This window comes from Podarcis pityusensis (genome assembly GCF_964106645.2).
Source record: "Podarcis pityusensis genome assembly, chromosome: 6".
In the NCBI taxonomy this organism is placed as follows: Eukaryota; Metazoa; Chordata; class Lepidosauria; order Squamata; family Lacertidae; genus Podarcis; species Podarcis pityusensis.
Genome location: NC_138030.1, coordinates 56,130,319 through 56,145,951, shown reverse-complemented (window position 1 = coordinate 56,145,951; position 15,633 = coordinate 56,130,319). Strand labels below are relative to the sequence as shown.

General features: G+C 39.1%; 1 protein-coding gene across 1 annotated transcript in view; it reads left to right on the top strand.

The window, feature by feature from the left end:
- The window catches only part of NRDC (nardilysin convertase), a 30,497-nt gene that overhangs the window by 4,144 nt on the left and 10,720 nt on the right, over positions 1-15,633 (top strand). The window contains exons 2-22 of the mRNA XM_081010816.1: positions 107-374; positions 925-1,006; positions 1,373-1,526; positions 2,295-2,368; positions 3,411-3,506; positions 4,640-4,762; positions 5,931-5,988; positions 6,971-7,044; positions 7,239-7,308; positions 7,790-7,867; positions 8,379-8,499; positions 8,586-8,644; positions 9,588-9,642; positions 10,289-10,393; positions 10,578-10,701; positions 11,189-11,275; positions 11,799-11,918; positions 12,926-12,977; positions 13,304-13,454; positions 13,555-13,682; positions 15,399-15,561. Of these exons, the coding sequence (XP_080866942.1) occupies positions 107-374; positions 925-1,006; positions 1,373-1,526; positions 2,295-2,368; positions 3,411-3,506; positions 4,640-4,762; positions 5,931-5,988; positions 6,971-7,044; positions 7,239-7,308; positions 7,790-7,867; positions 8,379-8,499; positions 8,586-8,644; positions 9,588-9,642; positions 10,289-10,393; positions 10,578-10,701; positions 11,189-11,275; positions 11,799-11,918; positions 12,926-12,977; positions 13,304-13,454; positions 13,555-13,682; positions 15,399-15,561 (2,242 nt within the window). The remainder of the gene's footprint in view (positions 1-106; positions 375-924; positions 1,007-1,372; positions 1,527-2,294; positions 2,369-3,410; positions 3,507-4,639; positions 4,763-5,930; positions 5,989-6,970; positions 7,045-7,238; positions 7,309-7,789; positions 7,868-8,378; positions 8,500-8,585; positions 8,645-9,587; positions 9,643-10,288; positions 10,394-10,577; positions 10,702-11,188; positions 11,276-11,798; positions 11,919-12,925; positions 12,978-13,303; positions 13,455-13,554; positions 13,683-15,398; positions 15,562-15,633) is intronic.

The following is a 15,633-nucleotide window of genomic DNA, read 5'->3' as shown; positions in this document are numbered from 1 at the left end:
AGAGGCAAATACAGGGATGTTCCATTTTATTTTATTTTCCTAAGGCATTAAGAAGCCAATGGAAAGGGTCATCATCCTGATGATAATATTACCTGTCACTTTGTAGGTACATCAAACTGCAAAATGGCTTATGTGCATTGCTGATTTCGGACTTGAATAACCCAGACGGTAGCCCTTGTGCAGTGTCAGAGGATGAGGATGACTCTGAGGAAGGCACGGATGAAGATGATGATTCTGGAGCAGAAATAGAAGATGACCAAGAGGGATATGATGATGAATGTGGATATGATGAGGATCTTGATGACCCTGATAGTGAATTAGAAGAGCTAGGAGAGAAAGAGGAAGCGAGGAAGAGGAATAGCACAGAAAAACAGGTATGGTTTGAATAATGATAACAACTGACCATGAGTGGTTTGGTGCAGAGGACAAAAAAACCACATTGCTACTTTTGATATTTTATTCATTTCTGTACTGGAAACTCATATAAAATACATCTACAGGGTGTATAAAATTCCAGCTAAAACCCAAACAATATAACAAATAAATTCCAAAGGAAAACACGTTAATGAAAGAGAAGTTCAAAGTGAGTGACGAGAGTTTTAAAAAAAACCAATAAATCATTTTCAGAAGATGTCTTGCCATAATATGTTAAGTTGGCAGGTTCACTTCAGAGTTGCAGAAGAGATAGGCTTTTGGCCCTCAGATAAAGAAAGCATTACTTTTGTGTCTGCCTTAAACAGATTCTTAGGTCATCCTCTGCAGTTTTACAATTCAGATTGTTTTCTGTCTTTTATAGAATTGAACAGTGTTTACATCACTTTTCGTGATTCCCTTGCAGAATTGTTTTATAGTGGGCAATTTAGTAATCTTATAAGATAGTAATGTTGTTTTCTTAAAATGCTGTTCTTGTTTTTCTTTTCCCAGTCTGCAGCTGCACTTTGTATAGCTGTTGGCAGTTTCTCTGACCCTGAAGATCTGCCTGGGTTGGCACATTTTCTGGAACACAGTATGTTTTTTGTTGTTAAATGTTACCTTGCTGTGTTTTAGCAAAAATTAAATTTTCTAGTTTTGCATCTGTGGAGCTCTTTGACATAAAACCTGAAAATCAGCAATGTAGGAGTCAGCTGCATTATTTTCCTGCTTGCATATTTGCAAAGTTAGATATGATATGTCCATAGAATAGCAATAGATATCTTAAAACCAGAAGTTGCCCTGCTGATCTAAAAAAAAAAAGTTTGTCAAACGTATGCAACTAGTCTATTTCCATTTGTTTCCCTTTAATACGCCCAAACTTCTTTTTGAACTTGGGGAATTTCAGGTTTTTTCCATTAGAATTAATACCTGTCTCTTTAACTTTCATTTTTTTCCCCAGTGGTTTTTATGGGCAGTGCAAAATACCCAGATGAGAATGGTTTTGATGCATTTTTGAAGAAACATGGAGGCAGTGACAATGCTTCAACAGACTGTGAACGAACAATATTTCAGTTCGATGTACAGAGGAAATATTTCAAGGAGGCTCTTGATAGGTATTTTGATTATTCTGAATAAAAAGCTGGATTTACTGCTTCCTATTTGAGTAGTTGCTGCTGCTGCATTTGATTTTTTTTTTTCAGTTTTCAAGTAGTTTGAAAACTTTGGATGGTATCCACTAAGTCATACTCAGAGTAGACCCATAACTGCATAAATTAGGCTGCAATCCTACCAGGGAGTAAGCCCCATTGAATTCAATAGGACTTACTTCTGGATTGCAGTAATGACTAACAAGTCTATTGGTTTCAGTAAGTATGGTCTGACTCTGACCTAGATACTTCCCAAAGGTTGAAACACTTCAGGTAAATATTAGTAAAAAATATGCTTCATTGAAGAATGATATATTTGTAAAGGATGTTAAAAATAAATAGTTCTATGGGGTACAATTACGTTGAGTACTGAGACTTTTGTGGATCATTTGCCTTAATTCATTTTTGGCAAGAAATATAATTCACTGCCAACATTGGGTCATAAAATTCAAAAACGAATTCATACCAATCTAGATTTTTATTAGAGCAGATAACCAAGACACACATCAAAGCATAATTTCCTTTGGGAATAAAAATGTAATGAATATTTTAAGCCTTTGCTTTAGGATGGAAAGTTTAACAACAGACACTAGAAGAACTTTTTTTTATGTTATTACTAAAACTTGAACTTCGTAAATATTTTAAATTGCAACACTTGTACACCTGAAAACTAATTTTTGTGCAAGCCTGTCTGACTGCCTGGAAAAACATATGTCCAATATTTTTCTGTTTCAGGTGGGCGCAGTTTTTCATTCACCCTTTAATGATCCGTGATGCAATTGATCGGGAAGTTGAGGCTGTGGATAGTGGTAAGAATCCTGATTTCTCTTGTCACTTGATATTTAGTTTTTTGAAAAAAATAAATTTTGTTTGGTATAAAAGTATTGAAAGCATGTTCCATGAAGCAGGACATTTATACATGTTTTAGTACCCAGAGGTCACCATCGTGGTACTTGCAGGCACACATGTGCCACAGGCTCCCTTCCCAAGCATTCTCTTGTGTGCTTGGTTGAGGGTTGCATGTGACGCCCACAACAGTTTCTCTGCTTTTCAAATTTGCCCATGGATTCCAAACGGTTGCCAGACAAATAAGATGCATTCTGAAGTTTTCAACAACTTACAGAGGAACTTGAATTTCTAATTTATTACTACCTGCAGTAAAGAATTCACAAAAGGATTCACAAAACTTCAGAAGTTCATTTAAACTTACTTGAAAAGGAAGGTGGATCTTTCAAAATGGACAGACAAGTTGTTGATGTTTTCTTATTACATATATCCAACTTAAAATGTATAAAGGAAAAATTCCTCATCTCATCACTTAAGTTGATTAGAAGCAGGTATTGTAAAGCCTGCATATTGATCCAGTAAGGGCATTTTCCATACAGGAACTGACTTATGTTTACCACTCATTCTCTTGAATGGGTCTTTTGCATTCAGAAGGGTGCTGCAGATGATAAAAAAGCACCCTGCATTAAGCAGTTAGCATGTTGTTGGGATTGATTTTGGGTTGGCTCTGTGTACATTTCCATCAACCACATGGCTGACATTGTCAAAGCGAACCCTCTTCAGCCAGTGGATCTGCAGGATTCTTTATAGCAGGGCCCTTTACTAGTTTTGAGTGTTGTTCTTTGAGTGTTGTTCTTTTTGATGTAAAAATAAACACACAAGCCATGCATAAAAGCAGTAAGCTAGGTTAAGTAGTTTTGGCAATAGTCCTTCTGATCTGTTCGTGCTGTTTTGAGCAAATGAACGTTTTAATGTGCATGGCTTTGTTATATTCCTATAGTCAAAGCTGGTTTGGAGGTCTATATTAGTTTGAATCTGAAAACCTTTCTATTAAACAAACAACAGAATATCAGCTTGCAAGGCCCTCTGATGCAAACCGAAGAGAGATGTTGTTTGGAAGTCTGGCCAAGTCTGGCCATCCCATGAAGAAGTTCTTTTGGGGTAAGTATTATTTATTATTATTTTAAAGTGTTTTTATCCTGTTGTCCAGCTGAAAAGGCTCCCAGAGCAATAAAAAGCAACTCAGGCCCTGCCCTCAGACATACCACCTAAAAACAACACAAAGGGAAAAGGGGGAAAGAGTTAAAAAGCGAAATTAGATACCAGTTCTTAAAGTTACAAAGTTCTTACAACAACTTAACTCAGTCTGAAATGGTTTATGGAGATGAGGAGCTAAAAGGAGCAGGCCTCTCAATTTACTTAGTAGTTTTCCTGCTTCCCATCTCCCTCGGTAATGGAATGGCTGTACTAGTTTTAGCCCAAAGGCTAAATGAAAGTTCCCTCTGGTTGGTCTTCAAGGAAGGTCTCTAAAAAACAGCCGGAGTTTTCTCTCTTTCCTGATCTCAGTGCAGAGATAGAAACTCTACCTGTTCCTTAGATTTCTTTCTGAAGATCGGGCAGAGCACTTTCACCTCCTTCCTGTGAGCTGGTGGGCCAGGTGTGGCCTACAGGCTAGTCATCAATGGCACAGAGAACCTGTTGGATCTTGTATGGTGATAGAGAACACATGTGGCCAAGTTAGTGCAGTACACTGAGAAGATGACATAACTTGTTTCCCACAAGCTGCTCATACACAGATTATCCTGAACCTTGTATGTGGGTGTTGCAGAGATTTCCTGTCCTCTCTCTTACCAGTTCTCTTTGAGTCCCGCCATAAGTGCTTATGTGTTGATGTTCTGCACAGCTTGTTCCAAGCTGTGGGCAGGGAGGAAGGAAGGCACATAGTGGGCACGCAGGCAGGAGGAAGGATAGCAAGATGAGGGGGATACCACTTCGTTGCAGCTTAAAATTTATTTTTCAGCAAGTGGGGTGAAGGAGGAAAAACGTGGACTGGCAAGATATATATTAATCTGTTAATGCACAGTATGTTTTTAATGACTTTTGCTATGAGAACTATTAGTTTTAATTATAACTAATTTGGGGCCAGTGGGAAAAAATATTTCCCCTTTGAATTCCTAGTAGTTACTTTTGTAACTACTTTTGTTACTAGCAGAGCAGAACCCTGTTAAGCCTTTGGATCAAAAGCATAAGAATTTTTAATAATAAGCAACCTTGGTTTTCAACATTATTTACAGGTAATGCAGACACGCTGAAACATGAGCCAAAGCAAAATGACATTGATACTTATACCAGGCTGAGGGAATTCTGGCAGCGCTATTACTCAGCTCACTATATGACTTTAGTTGTGCAATCTAAAGGTAACGTCTGTTAATTTGAAGCTACAGGTGCAAACTGTGATACACTGCCTTGATTATTGTCTTTCAAGAGCTATAAAAACTTCTGTATCTGCTTGTAATGTAAAGAATGCCACAATAGTTTACATTTCTAGTCAGAAGTAAGTCCTGTTGAATACAGTGGGGCCTGTGCCCAGGAAAATGAGTAGGGTTGCAATTGTGTACAATGAAAATAAGCCCCACTGAATCAGGACGTATTTCTGATCAGCTATACATATGACTCCACTAAAATTAAAACAAAACCAGATGTATCTAGCTAAATATTTTCAATCTTCTACTTCTGAATTTAAATATTGAGTTCATTTTGATGAAATAGGTGTTCTTCAGAGGAAAGTGTCTGGTCGCCTTTTTAAAATAGAGGTTTATATTTTGGACCTAGCAATTCATATAAGTTTCATTAGTTGCATTACATAACCCTCTTTTTGCTCCTTATTAGTCTAAATGAAGTTCACAATATTAGATAATTTATTTCTCTTTGTAAACAAGGCTGTGATTTATCTTGATCCAAATACAGTGTTTTCTGAGTTTCCAGTAACACAGACTTGGCATGTGAATTTTCTCTGCCATTACTGACATTTTAATGATGTCTTTTTCTCAGAAAGGATAAAAACCTGCCCCTCCCTTCCCAACCCTGCCCTAAGGGGCCAATCTGTACATGCACGACATACATGGATGCTTCTTTAAGTGTGGCTGCCATCACAAGGAATATTTCTATGCTGCCAGAAGCATCTATTGTGGAGGCTGTTTCAGATAGCTTTTGGGCGCGGCCCATATCACGGAGACCAGCCATAATTTTGTTGTGTGTAAGTTTTAACTGATACAACCAGCTTGGGAGGTTGTAAGAATGCAAGCTCAGCTGCCACATATGCCTGATATAGGAAGCAGAAATGTACTGGTGCAGCCACACCCCAAAATAATCCAAGTGCCAAATGCATGTGCAGTTTAGGTATACTGAGAGAATTGAGCCTTTGGGCCTACAGACTTTATAATGTTTGCACCTCTTGTTTAATTAGCTGATTGGGTTCTTGAGAATGAACAGGTTCTCCAGCTTACCTTTGTTTTACTGAGAACAAGCCTTTCTTCTTCAGTGAATTGGCTGTTGAGCTTTTTCTCTCTCTCCCTTCCTCCCTAGAAACCTTGGATACTCTGGAAAAATGGGTGATTGAAATCTTCTCAGAGATTCCAAATAAGTAAGATTTTTTCCCCCTCTACCATTTTTGTCATAAGCAAGATGTAAAATTATATTCACAGTTCTGCATTCAAGTCATATGAGAAGACCACAAATATGATTTCACCTGTTTATCCCTAAACTTTCCCTGCTTCTTACCCTTTTCCCTTCTTTCCAGCCCTGCGTCTTCTTCCTTCTCTTTCCATGTCATTGCCTGTTACTGCTTTTTAATTATAAAAACTAATTTGTGGCATAATTTATATAGAATATGTTGCTGTGTGGTGTTGGCTTAAGGGAATAGCATGCCTGACTGGGGGTTGGGGGGAGTTGAACAAGCATGCTAAGGTGATAGTTTGACTGGCCAGATGGAATGATTCACCCCCTCATCCTCCCATGCACTGATGTGGGTGCTCTCCTGACCCTCAGAACCAATTTTGAGGGGTGTTTGTAGGGAGCGGGTAGGGAAGCCCCATTGCACAAGCGTAAGCCCTTGTGCATGGCTTCCACTTTCAGAAGTCATTAGTTGAAACCTACTTTAGGACTTGGGTCTCCTCTTCTCATGTACAGAATGAATACTTAGCACAAATTTGGTGGGGGTTGTTATGCCAGCGCCGGTGCTTTGAATATTTAATAAAATAACAAAGGTGTTCTGTTTGATGTTTAAAATATTGATTTCTCAATTTTGGGTTCAAAAAAATAGAGGTCGTCTTATACATGGGGGTGTCTTATACATGGAAAAATACGGTAATATTTTTAATGGGCATGTTAATCCCAATCTGTAGATACTGGTTCATAGTTTTCTACCAGACATACAACACAATAATCACCTGTTGGAACACGTGAGGAGCCAGTCCCTGGAATTGGTACTGTTCCTGCAATGAGTGCTGGGTACAGAAGGATATATTCAGATTAGTCATTGATACACAGGATTGTGATGTGATATGGGGAGCATCCTAACGGAATTAGGACAATGATGCCTAACTTATTTTCTTTTGTTCTTAAAGTGATTTACCAAGACCAACTTTTAGCCACCTGACAGAACCTTTTGACACACCTGATTTCCAGAAACTTTACAGAGGTGAGTAATTGGAATGAGTAATTCCTATAGTGCTAACGATTAAGAATACATATTGCATTCTAAACTTTGTAACTTTCAAAGTTTAAAATACTGCTCTTTGCACTTTTCTTTTTGAGAGAAATTATTATGAGAAAGTTGATGAAGGCAGATAATCATGTTTTTACATTTTACAGTAAACATTTCTTTATTTTTAGTTGTTCCAATCAGAAAAACACACTCTTTAAATATCACTTGGGCTCTTCCTCCACAAGAACAACATTACAGGTAAATTTTAAACTCTTGTTATGGTTGAACCCTTTCATGTGGGTACCAGGAAACTGAGTTAGTTGAACAAATTAAATTGTTGATAAAAGAAAAAGCAGCTACTAGTGGCTTTCTGCTGATAGAAGGGGCTCCATCAGCAAAATGTGGAGGGAGACCATTTTAAACCATCCTTTTGCAGTGGTCTGTGCTCCCTCTAAAGGGTTGGGGGAATCTTGAGCAGATTTGGGTGGGTACAGAAGACAATTGTCAAAAGTTGGGCCCTTCCTTGTTCTGTTGATGGATTCCTTTCTGTCAGCAGAAAGGCACCCTGAATTCCACACATAGTTTATGGTAGCTATAGTAGTTTGTAATGTGATCATCACTAAATCCCAGCATTTTGGATATGCTTATTTTACTTGCTAATTTGTGTAATGGCTAGAAACCAATATTTTCAAGGCATGTTTTATGACCTCCATTATTAAACTTTCCCCTCTTTTTTCAGGGTCAAACCTCTTCACTATATTTCATGGCTGGTTGGACACGAAGGCAAAGGCAGCGTTCTTTCATTCCTTAGAAAAAAGTATGTATGAAAAAATCAGTTATAATAGTTTTAATAGTTAATTGACACATTTAAAAGATATATACGCCATGTGCCTTTGTATTACTTCTGTAATGCAGACAGTTGGGAAACATGTCAGCTTAGTTAGTGACCAAGTTCAACATATATTTGTTATAACCCAAATATTGTGCAACGTAAACATTGGATAGACTTGACATGAGCATTTTGAAAAGTTTCTCCAGAGTGCCTACCTACCCTTTGCTTATATTGTGATTGCATCATGTGAGGAGATGGAAAAATCAGAAGTTGGTAACTCCCTATTCCATTGGGGCAGGGGGAGTGATACAAGCAACGCTTCACTCGCATAGACTGGACTATGTTGCTGCTTACCCCTAGGTTATTAGTTGAAATATGTCATCTGTTCTGCATGCTAAAGCAGGGGTGGCAAAACTTCCTCTTGCTAAAAGCCAGAAATATATTGGAAATATGTATCAATAGCTCTATCTTTGATGTGTTAATTTTTTTCTGATAGATTCTGGGCTCTTGCATTGTATGGAGGAAACGGTGAAACAGGATTTGAACAGAACTCTACATACTCCGTCTTCAGTATTTGTGTGACTCTAACAGATGAAGGTTACAATCATTTCTATGAGGTAAATTTGAGATCAGCTTGAAGTGTTTGTTGTTCTTGCTTATTGCAGACGACAGAAACCTGAATGTGCTTTGTTTCCATTTTCAGGTTGTTCACGTCGTATTCCAGTATTTGAAAATGTTGCAGCAGACAGGACCAGAGCAAAGGTAACTAAAGCCTGATTCTAGTGAGCAGTCGGTGTTACTGAACTTTTTTTATTCCTAAATGTGAGCAAAAGTAGCAGGTGGGAGGAAATGGCTGTTAAAAAGAACTGGAGGAATTGGAAGTCTCCCTAAAATGTCAACCCCATGAAAAAGCAAGGAAAATTAGCTATTAAGGTTGACTATTTAAGAATTGGTTTAGGGCAGAGCTTTCCAAACTTTTCGTGTTGGTGACACACTTTTTAGACATGCATCATTTCACAACACAGTAATTCAGTCTTACTAGCAAACCAGAGGTTAAACAAACCCATTTCCAGCCACTGGGGGGAGCATTCACAGGACACACCTACACATAGCAGTCAACACACTAACGTGTCACAACACACAGTGTGGAAAACTCTGGTTTAGGGGAATATTCACTATCCTGAAACATTCTCTCTATGTGAAGTATTATTAGTTACTATATATACTGCTTTTCTGTATAAAACTTACAAATACATAAAGAGTACATTGTTATCCGTGTCATCTTCCTAATAGAAACAATATGGAACAGTTTAATAAGAGATACATAATAAAACCTCAGTATTGATACATCAAAACAATTCATTCATAATTCTTTACTAATAGGAAGCCAGTAAGACAGCCTCTGACCTAGGAGGTGGTAGCAGCAGAATGAATCTTTTTAAAGAGCTGCAAAAGGAAATGGGGTCAGCCCTCAGTCCCATGTTAAGATGGGAAATGACAAAATGTTTCCTCTGGCCTGTTGGTCAGGCTGATGAGAAATAGCCTTAGAATCATAGAATTGTAAAGTTGAAGGTCATCATCTAGTCCAACCCCATGTGGTGAAGGAATCTTTTGGAATGTTTGTTCTGAAACCTTGTTTCTGGAAATGGTTCCTTTCTTGACAAATGTGACTGATTAATTGAGAAACATACGTTATCATCCACAGAATTTGGGAAGAAATCCAGAAGATTGAAGCTAATGAATTTCATTATCAAGAACAGGTATTTCCTCAACCTTGAATATTTTCAAACACCATTTTATAGCCCATCATTTTATCTTGGCTTACGGAAACTAATAATGGCTGGGAATCTAATTGTGGTGACTATAGTAGGCTCATTGCTAATTTTAATAATATGGGATTATTTTACTGAGCTGCTTTTGAAACCATGATTTGTGATGACTTTCTGCTTTTGAAGATGTGCGTCTTCAATCTTCAGAGCTAAGAACTTGAGTTTGGAGCCCTGTTTAGGAGCCGTTCAAATGAATAGCTTTTTCCAACAGGAATGAAACTCTTATCTTCTTTTTCTTAACTTTGATTCTTAATGAGCCCAATGGGGATTTCAAGGAACAAGTTTTCTTGTCCAAAATCTACATTGATTTTTGCAGTTGTCATGCATCTGGGAATCAAATGAATTGACTACTGCAGAAGATTGGCGCAACTGCCAATGCATATTTGGAAAGCAGCCAAAATCTAGGATTCTTCACTATTTCCACTTGATTCTTGGCACAATCCAACTGCAAAAGTCAGTGCACAATTGTGTGGGGAAACTGATGACCTGGATTCACCTTTGAGCTTAACTAGAAGTAAGGTTAAGGGGGGAAATGTTCAAATGATCAGCTAGTGAAATAGAACTGTTTGTTTTACAGACTGACCCAGTTGAATATGTTGAAAGTATTTGTGAGAATATGCAGCTGTTTCCAAAGGAGGACATTCTGACAGGAGACCAACTTCTTTTTGAATACAAACCAGAAGTAAGTGCACTCTTTAGGTCTTGCTTCTTACTAGAGGAGATGATTAAGAAACCAATTCTACCAACTAGGGAATCGTCTTTTCAGTCCTTCATGCTCTGCTTACAAAGTAGTAGTAGAATAAAGCTCCTTAATTTTGCACAAATAGGGACACATAAGAATATATTTGAATCCTTCATCTTTGCAGATCATTGCTGAAGCTCTTAACCAGCTGACACCTCAGCGAGCCAACCTTATTCTGCTTTCTGCTGCCCATGAAGCTCAGTGTCAGCTGAAGGAGAAGTGGTTTGGTACACACTACGGGGTTGAAGGTACAACAACTTTGAGTCTTTCTCAAAAGAATTCCAGAGGCGGAGGGAGGCTATGGAAGGAACTGTATTGTGTTATGTTGGAGTGAGGTTGGCCTATAAGTCACTAAGTCTCCTAATAATTAAGGAACCTCAGTGCCAGGGGTGGTGAACTTGTGGCCCTCCAGATGTTTGTGAATTCTGGCTCCCACCAGCCCCAGCCAGCCTGACCAATGGTTAGGTATGATGTGAGTTGGAGGGCAGTGAGAAGATGACATTTCTGTCATGGTTAGCAAAGTATGACATGTTGGATCTATGAATGGTGAAGGATTATGTCTAGATCAGGTGTATGAGTTCCTCCCTGCTGCTACGGTGTGGAAATCGGGTGTTCGTTAGAGAAGAAGAGGATAGGAGCTGGGTGTCCTGTCAATACAGCTTTCTGCAGCTAAGTAGAACATCTTCATTGGCTTCAGTTGTACTAAGTTTGTCTGCTTTTATCATTAATTTTCAGATATTGATCAGTACTGGAATGATATGTGGGCCAGTGACTTTGCATTAAATCCCGACTTGCACCCACCAGAAGAAAACAGATACATTGGTGAGTGAATTATGACTTCATACATGGCTAAAATAAGATTGAATGTGACTAGATTATTTTGCTTACATGTTGTTAAATAAGCTGTCATAGGTTTTATAAATGAAGGCTGCCTCTTCAGTTACAAGTGAATTCAACAGATTTATGTAGTTGGGTTTCTGTCATGTTGTATCTCAAAAAAAGTAAGGAGCAGTACTTTTTCAGGGGATACTCGAGGGTATGCAGTACCAGCACCTCTTTTTTGTTGTTAAAAAGTGTAGCACTTACTGTAAGAACTTCATGGTGATTACTGGCACCTGTTTTTCTAGAAAAAAGCACTGGTAGGGAGTGTTATCCAGCAGAATCAGAAATTTATTGTGCATTTGTGCAGCAGACCATAAATAACTGTTAAGCTAGTAACACTTCAATCCTTACAGTGATGCTTTGACGCTTAAGCATACAGTTTGCATAATTTATTTGAGATTGATATGTACTTGTTACATTGACATGTGGGTATGCAACAGTAACTCCTCCTCCTTAATTTTAGCAACTGATTTTGCTCTGAAGGCTCCTGACTGCCCACAGACAGAATATCCAGTCAGTATACTGAGCACCCAACAAGGCTGCTTGTGGTACAAGAAGGATGATAAATTCAAAATCCCTAAAGGTAACTCCTTTATAGGTCTTTTAATAAAACTTAATACACTTCTAGGTTACAAAACACAGGACATTCCAGATTGCACTTATCTCCTTGGGGCTTTTCATATAGCTTATTTTGAAATTATTTTTTTGTTTTTGTTTTAAGGCAGACACACATCCTTACACTGAATCCAGATGCAACTTTAGAACATCTGTTTCAGTAGTGGCATAGATAAAAAAATTAAATGACATGTCCATGCATCCTTGTGCTGAGATCCTTCTCCTGAAATGAATTTCTGTGTTTGTATATACATTTTTAATCAAACAGTAGTAGCCTTTACACCAATAGTAGTGAACCTGTCGCTATCAAGATGTTGTTAGAATCCAAACCCTATCAGCCCAGCCAATACTGCCATTGGTCAGCAATGATGGGAATTGTAGTCCACCAGTATCTGGAGGACCACAGGCTCTCCATCCCTTCTTTCGACTAGACAAGGCAGTATATTGGCATCGTAAAGCACCAAGTTATTTTCATTTTGCTGGCTCTACATAGCTTAGCTTGCTGGTGTCTGGAGTTTTAGAAAATGAAGATGTGAAACATTTCAGTTGTTAATCTAAGCATTGTGTTTGGACTTGGGATGTTTAACTCTGGCTACCATGGTTGGGAATTTTTGGGCAGTGTTTCAGTCACTGATCTGTGGAATGGCACTGCTGTACAGCTGCCTTCTGCTAGCCATTGGAGGAGGTGCTGACTCACTCTTCCTGTACTGGGTAGGAAGCTGTGTTTCTTTTATCCAGCAACATACAGACACCATTCCTTTTCACTGTTCAGAGAGACTACTTGCCAATCAAAAGCTTTCTGGCTGTATATTAGCATGCCCTTTAGATTTCATTGTATTTAATCAGCAGTGGGTAGGACTAATAATCTGTTTAAAAGAGATTGGGAACCATAGGTCAGGAGGTCCCAAAGAGAAATAATGGCTTGACGAAAGCTCCCCATTGTTTGCTATAGCTCATTATAACCATTTCTTTCAGCTTATATCCGTTTCCATCTAATCTCACCGCTGATCCAGCAGTCTGCCGAGAAGTAAGGGTTGCAGTCTTTTTGTCTGTCCTTTTGGTTAGCTTATTTTTCTGCTGTAACAAGCATCTGTGGTGCTTCAGAGCATCCCTGTTACTAATAAACATGGAATACTAGGTGGTGGGTGATGGTAAAATATCAAATGCTATGTTTGATTGCAGAAACCATAATGTCAAGAGTGCAGGTAATTGTCTAAAAGGGTCTGAGATTGTATACTCCTATATAAGTTAAATTAATGAGTGACTTTTGTCTATTGAATGAGTGCCTTTCCATGCAGGACTCTCATTCACATTCTTACTTTTGTTTCCCGTCAAAAAAATTGCTGTGTGCAGCATTGTGCTCTTTGATACATTTGTAAACATCCTCGCACACAACCTCGCTGAGCCTGCTTATGAGGCGGATGTTGCTCAGTTGGAATACAAGCTGGTAGCCGGAGAGCATGGACTGATCATTCGCGTAAAAGGATTCAATCACAAGCTTCCTGTAAGTGTTGGCGGGATTTTTTCCTTTGGGTTCCTTTTGGGAAAATGATCCTATTTAGTCTACTGCTCTAGGGAATCAGCATTTTACTTTGTTCTCCCAGCTGCTGTTTCAACTCATCATTGACCACCTAGCAGACTTCAGTTTTACTCCAGAAGTTTTTGAAATGATAACTGAGCAGTTGAAGAAGACTTACTTCAACATCCTCATCAAGCCAGAGACTCTGGCCAAGTAAGTGTTTGAAACAGTACAGGCAGGCTTGGGTTTACTTTCTGGGAGAAGTCCCAGTTCTGATTTTATTATTTATTTGTGTGTTTTTTTAATAAAAATATTTTCATACTACTGTATCACAGCAGTTTACAACAATATAAAAACATATACAGTATTCTTGATTTGGGGAGAGAGCAAGTCATTGTGGAAATGTGAATGAACATGCTTCCTTTGCTTTTTGTCCATTTTCATTGTTCTTTGTAGGGCATTCTTGGCAAGGAATTGGGTTATAAGAACAAGAAAGGAGCAGGAGATCTGTGGGGTCAAGACAGGGGGTGGAAGTTTTGAGGGTGTTCAGTGTGACCATGTGTTGACTCTTGTGAACACCTGGAGGCTGTGCTTCCCCTTCCATGCTTTCTGTGAAAATGGTGTGCCTTTCTAGCCCTTAGGTGTTCTGAAGGTAGTTTGAAACACAGATGCAGCATGAATGTCTGATTTTTGGGGTCAACCTCTGATAACCATGGTATTGTGTGCATTGTACTGGTATCCTGTACTAATGCTTTTCTCAGCAACATATCATTGCGATTTGTTTACCAGCTGCATTTGCAGCATAATGGCTGTGATCCAGAAAGCAGTGTGACCTGCTCCACGCACACGATGGAGCATTTTTATTCCCATCTCTTCTGCTGCCCAAATTGAAATCCCCCTGGGCTGTCTGATAAGCTGCCTTTGGGAAGGGCTGGGGTTTGCAGTGTAGTGGACCTGAAAGCAAACATCTGTCACCCTTAAAGGAGCTGTCTAAATCAGAGTCCATGATAAGGAGAGTCTGTAGTAGAATTAGCTTTGCAATTGCCTGTCTTTCTGTCTATTAGGGAAGTGGCTCATCTGCTGGGAGTCCACAGGGGGAGGGGAAATCGCTACTGATCGTAAAGATTCCTTAGCTTTGCAAGAATATATTTGGAAGTGGGTGGGGGTGGGTATGCAGATGGGGAACCCTGAGAAGGGAATGGAAATAATTTGTCCCAACCACAAGGAGCTTCAAGACCCACCTCCTCACCAGTTGCTTTAGGGGTGGTATGGTTCTGAGCGCTCCCGTTTCTTGAAGTAGTAGTAATAATAATAATAATAATAATAATAATAATAATAATTTATTTATACTCCACCCATCTGGCTGGGTTTCTCCAACCACTCTGGGCTGCTCCCAACAGAATTAAAAGCACACAAAACATATGGCAACTGTAAAAATTGTACCTAACGCCGTCAGATCCACAATTGGCATGGAAGGGGTGTTAAACCTGGGGGGAGGGACCCCCCTAACTGTTGCCCTGGGGCAAAGAGAGGCAGAGATGTCATTCAGGGCCTAGGTTTCCTGCCCCGTGGGTTTATTCTCTCTTCACTTGTTACAGTTATTGTTGAGGAAATGGTTCTTCCCACCCACAAATAGTTCAGTTCTCCATGTGCATTTGGAAGGTTACCACTCTTAGCATTGTTATTTATGTACAGTAGTTCATGCATGCTGCAGTGTTCATGGAGTAAAAAGAATGGCAGGTTTCTATTCTAAGGGAGATTTTGGTCTTTTAATGAAAAAGAGGAAAGGAGCAAGATTTGAGCATCTGCGTTTCAAATGAGTGCAGTTGCACATTCTTTGCTTCCTTTCGGATTGGCTTATAGGAGGAACTTGAGAGGCCATCTGTTTTCAATTATCCTGCATTCAGCTGTATTTCTTATTGGTCACAGAGATATACGCCTCTTAATACTGGAGCACGGCAGGTGGTCTATGACGGACAAATATGAGACACTTATGAAGGGCCTTTCTATAGATTCTCTACTATTGTTTGTGAAGGCTTTCAAATCCCAGCTCTTTGCAGAAGGCCTTGTTCAAGGAAACTTCACAAGCACTGTGAGTACAGATCTATCAACTTCATCTGCCTCTCTGAACGATCCTTTATTTTGATGATTGACAGCTAGTAGT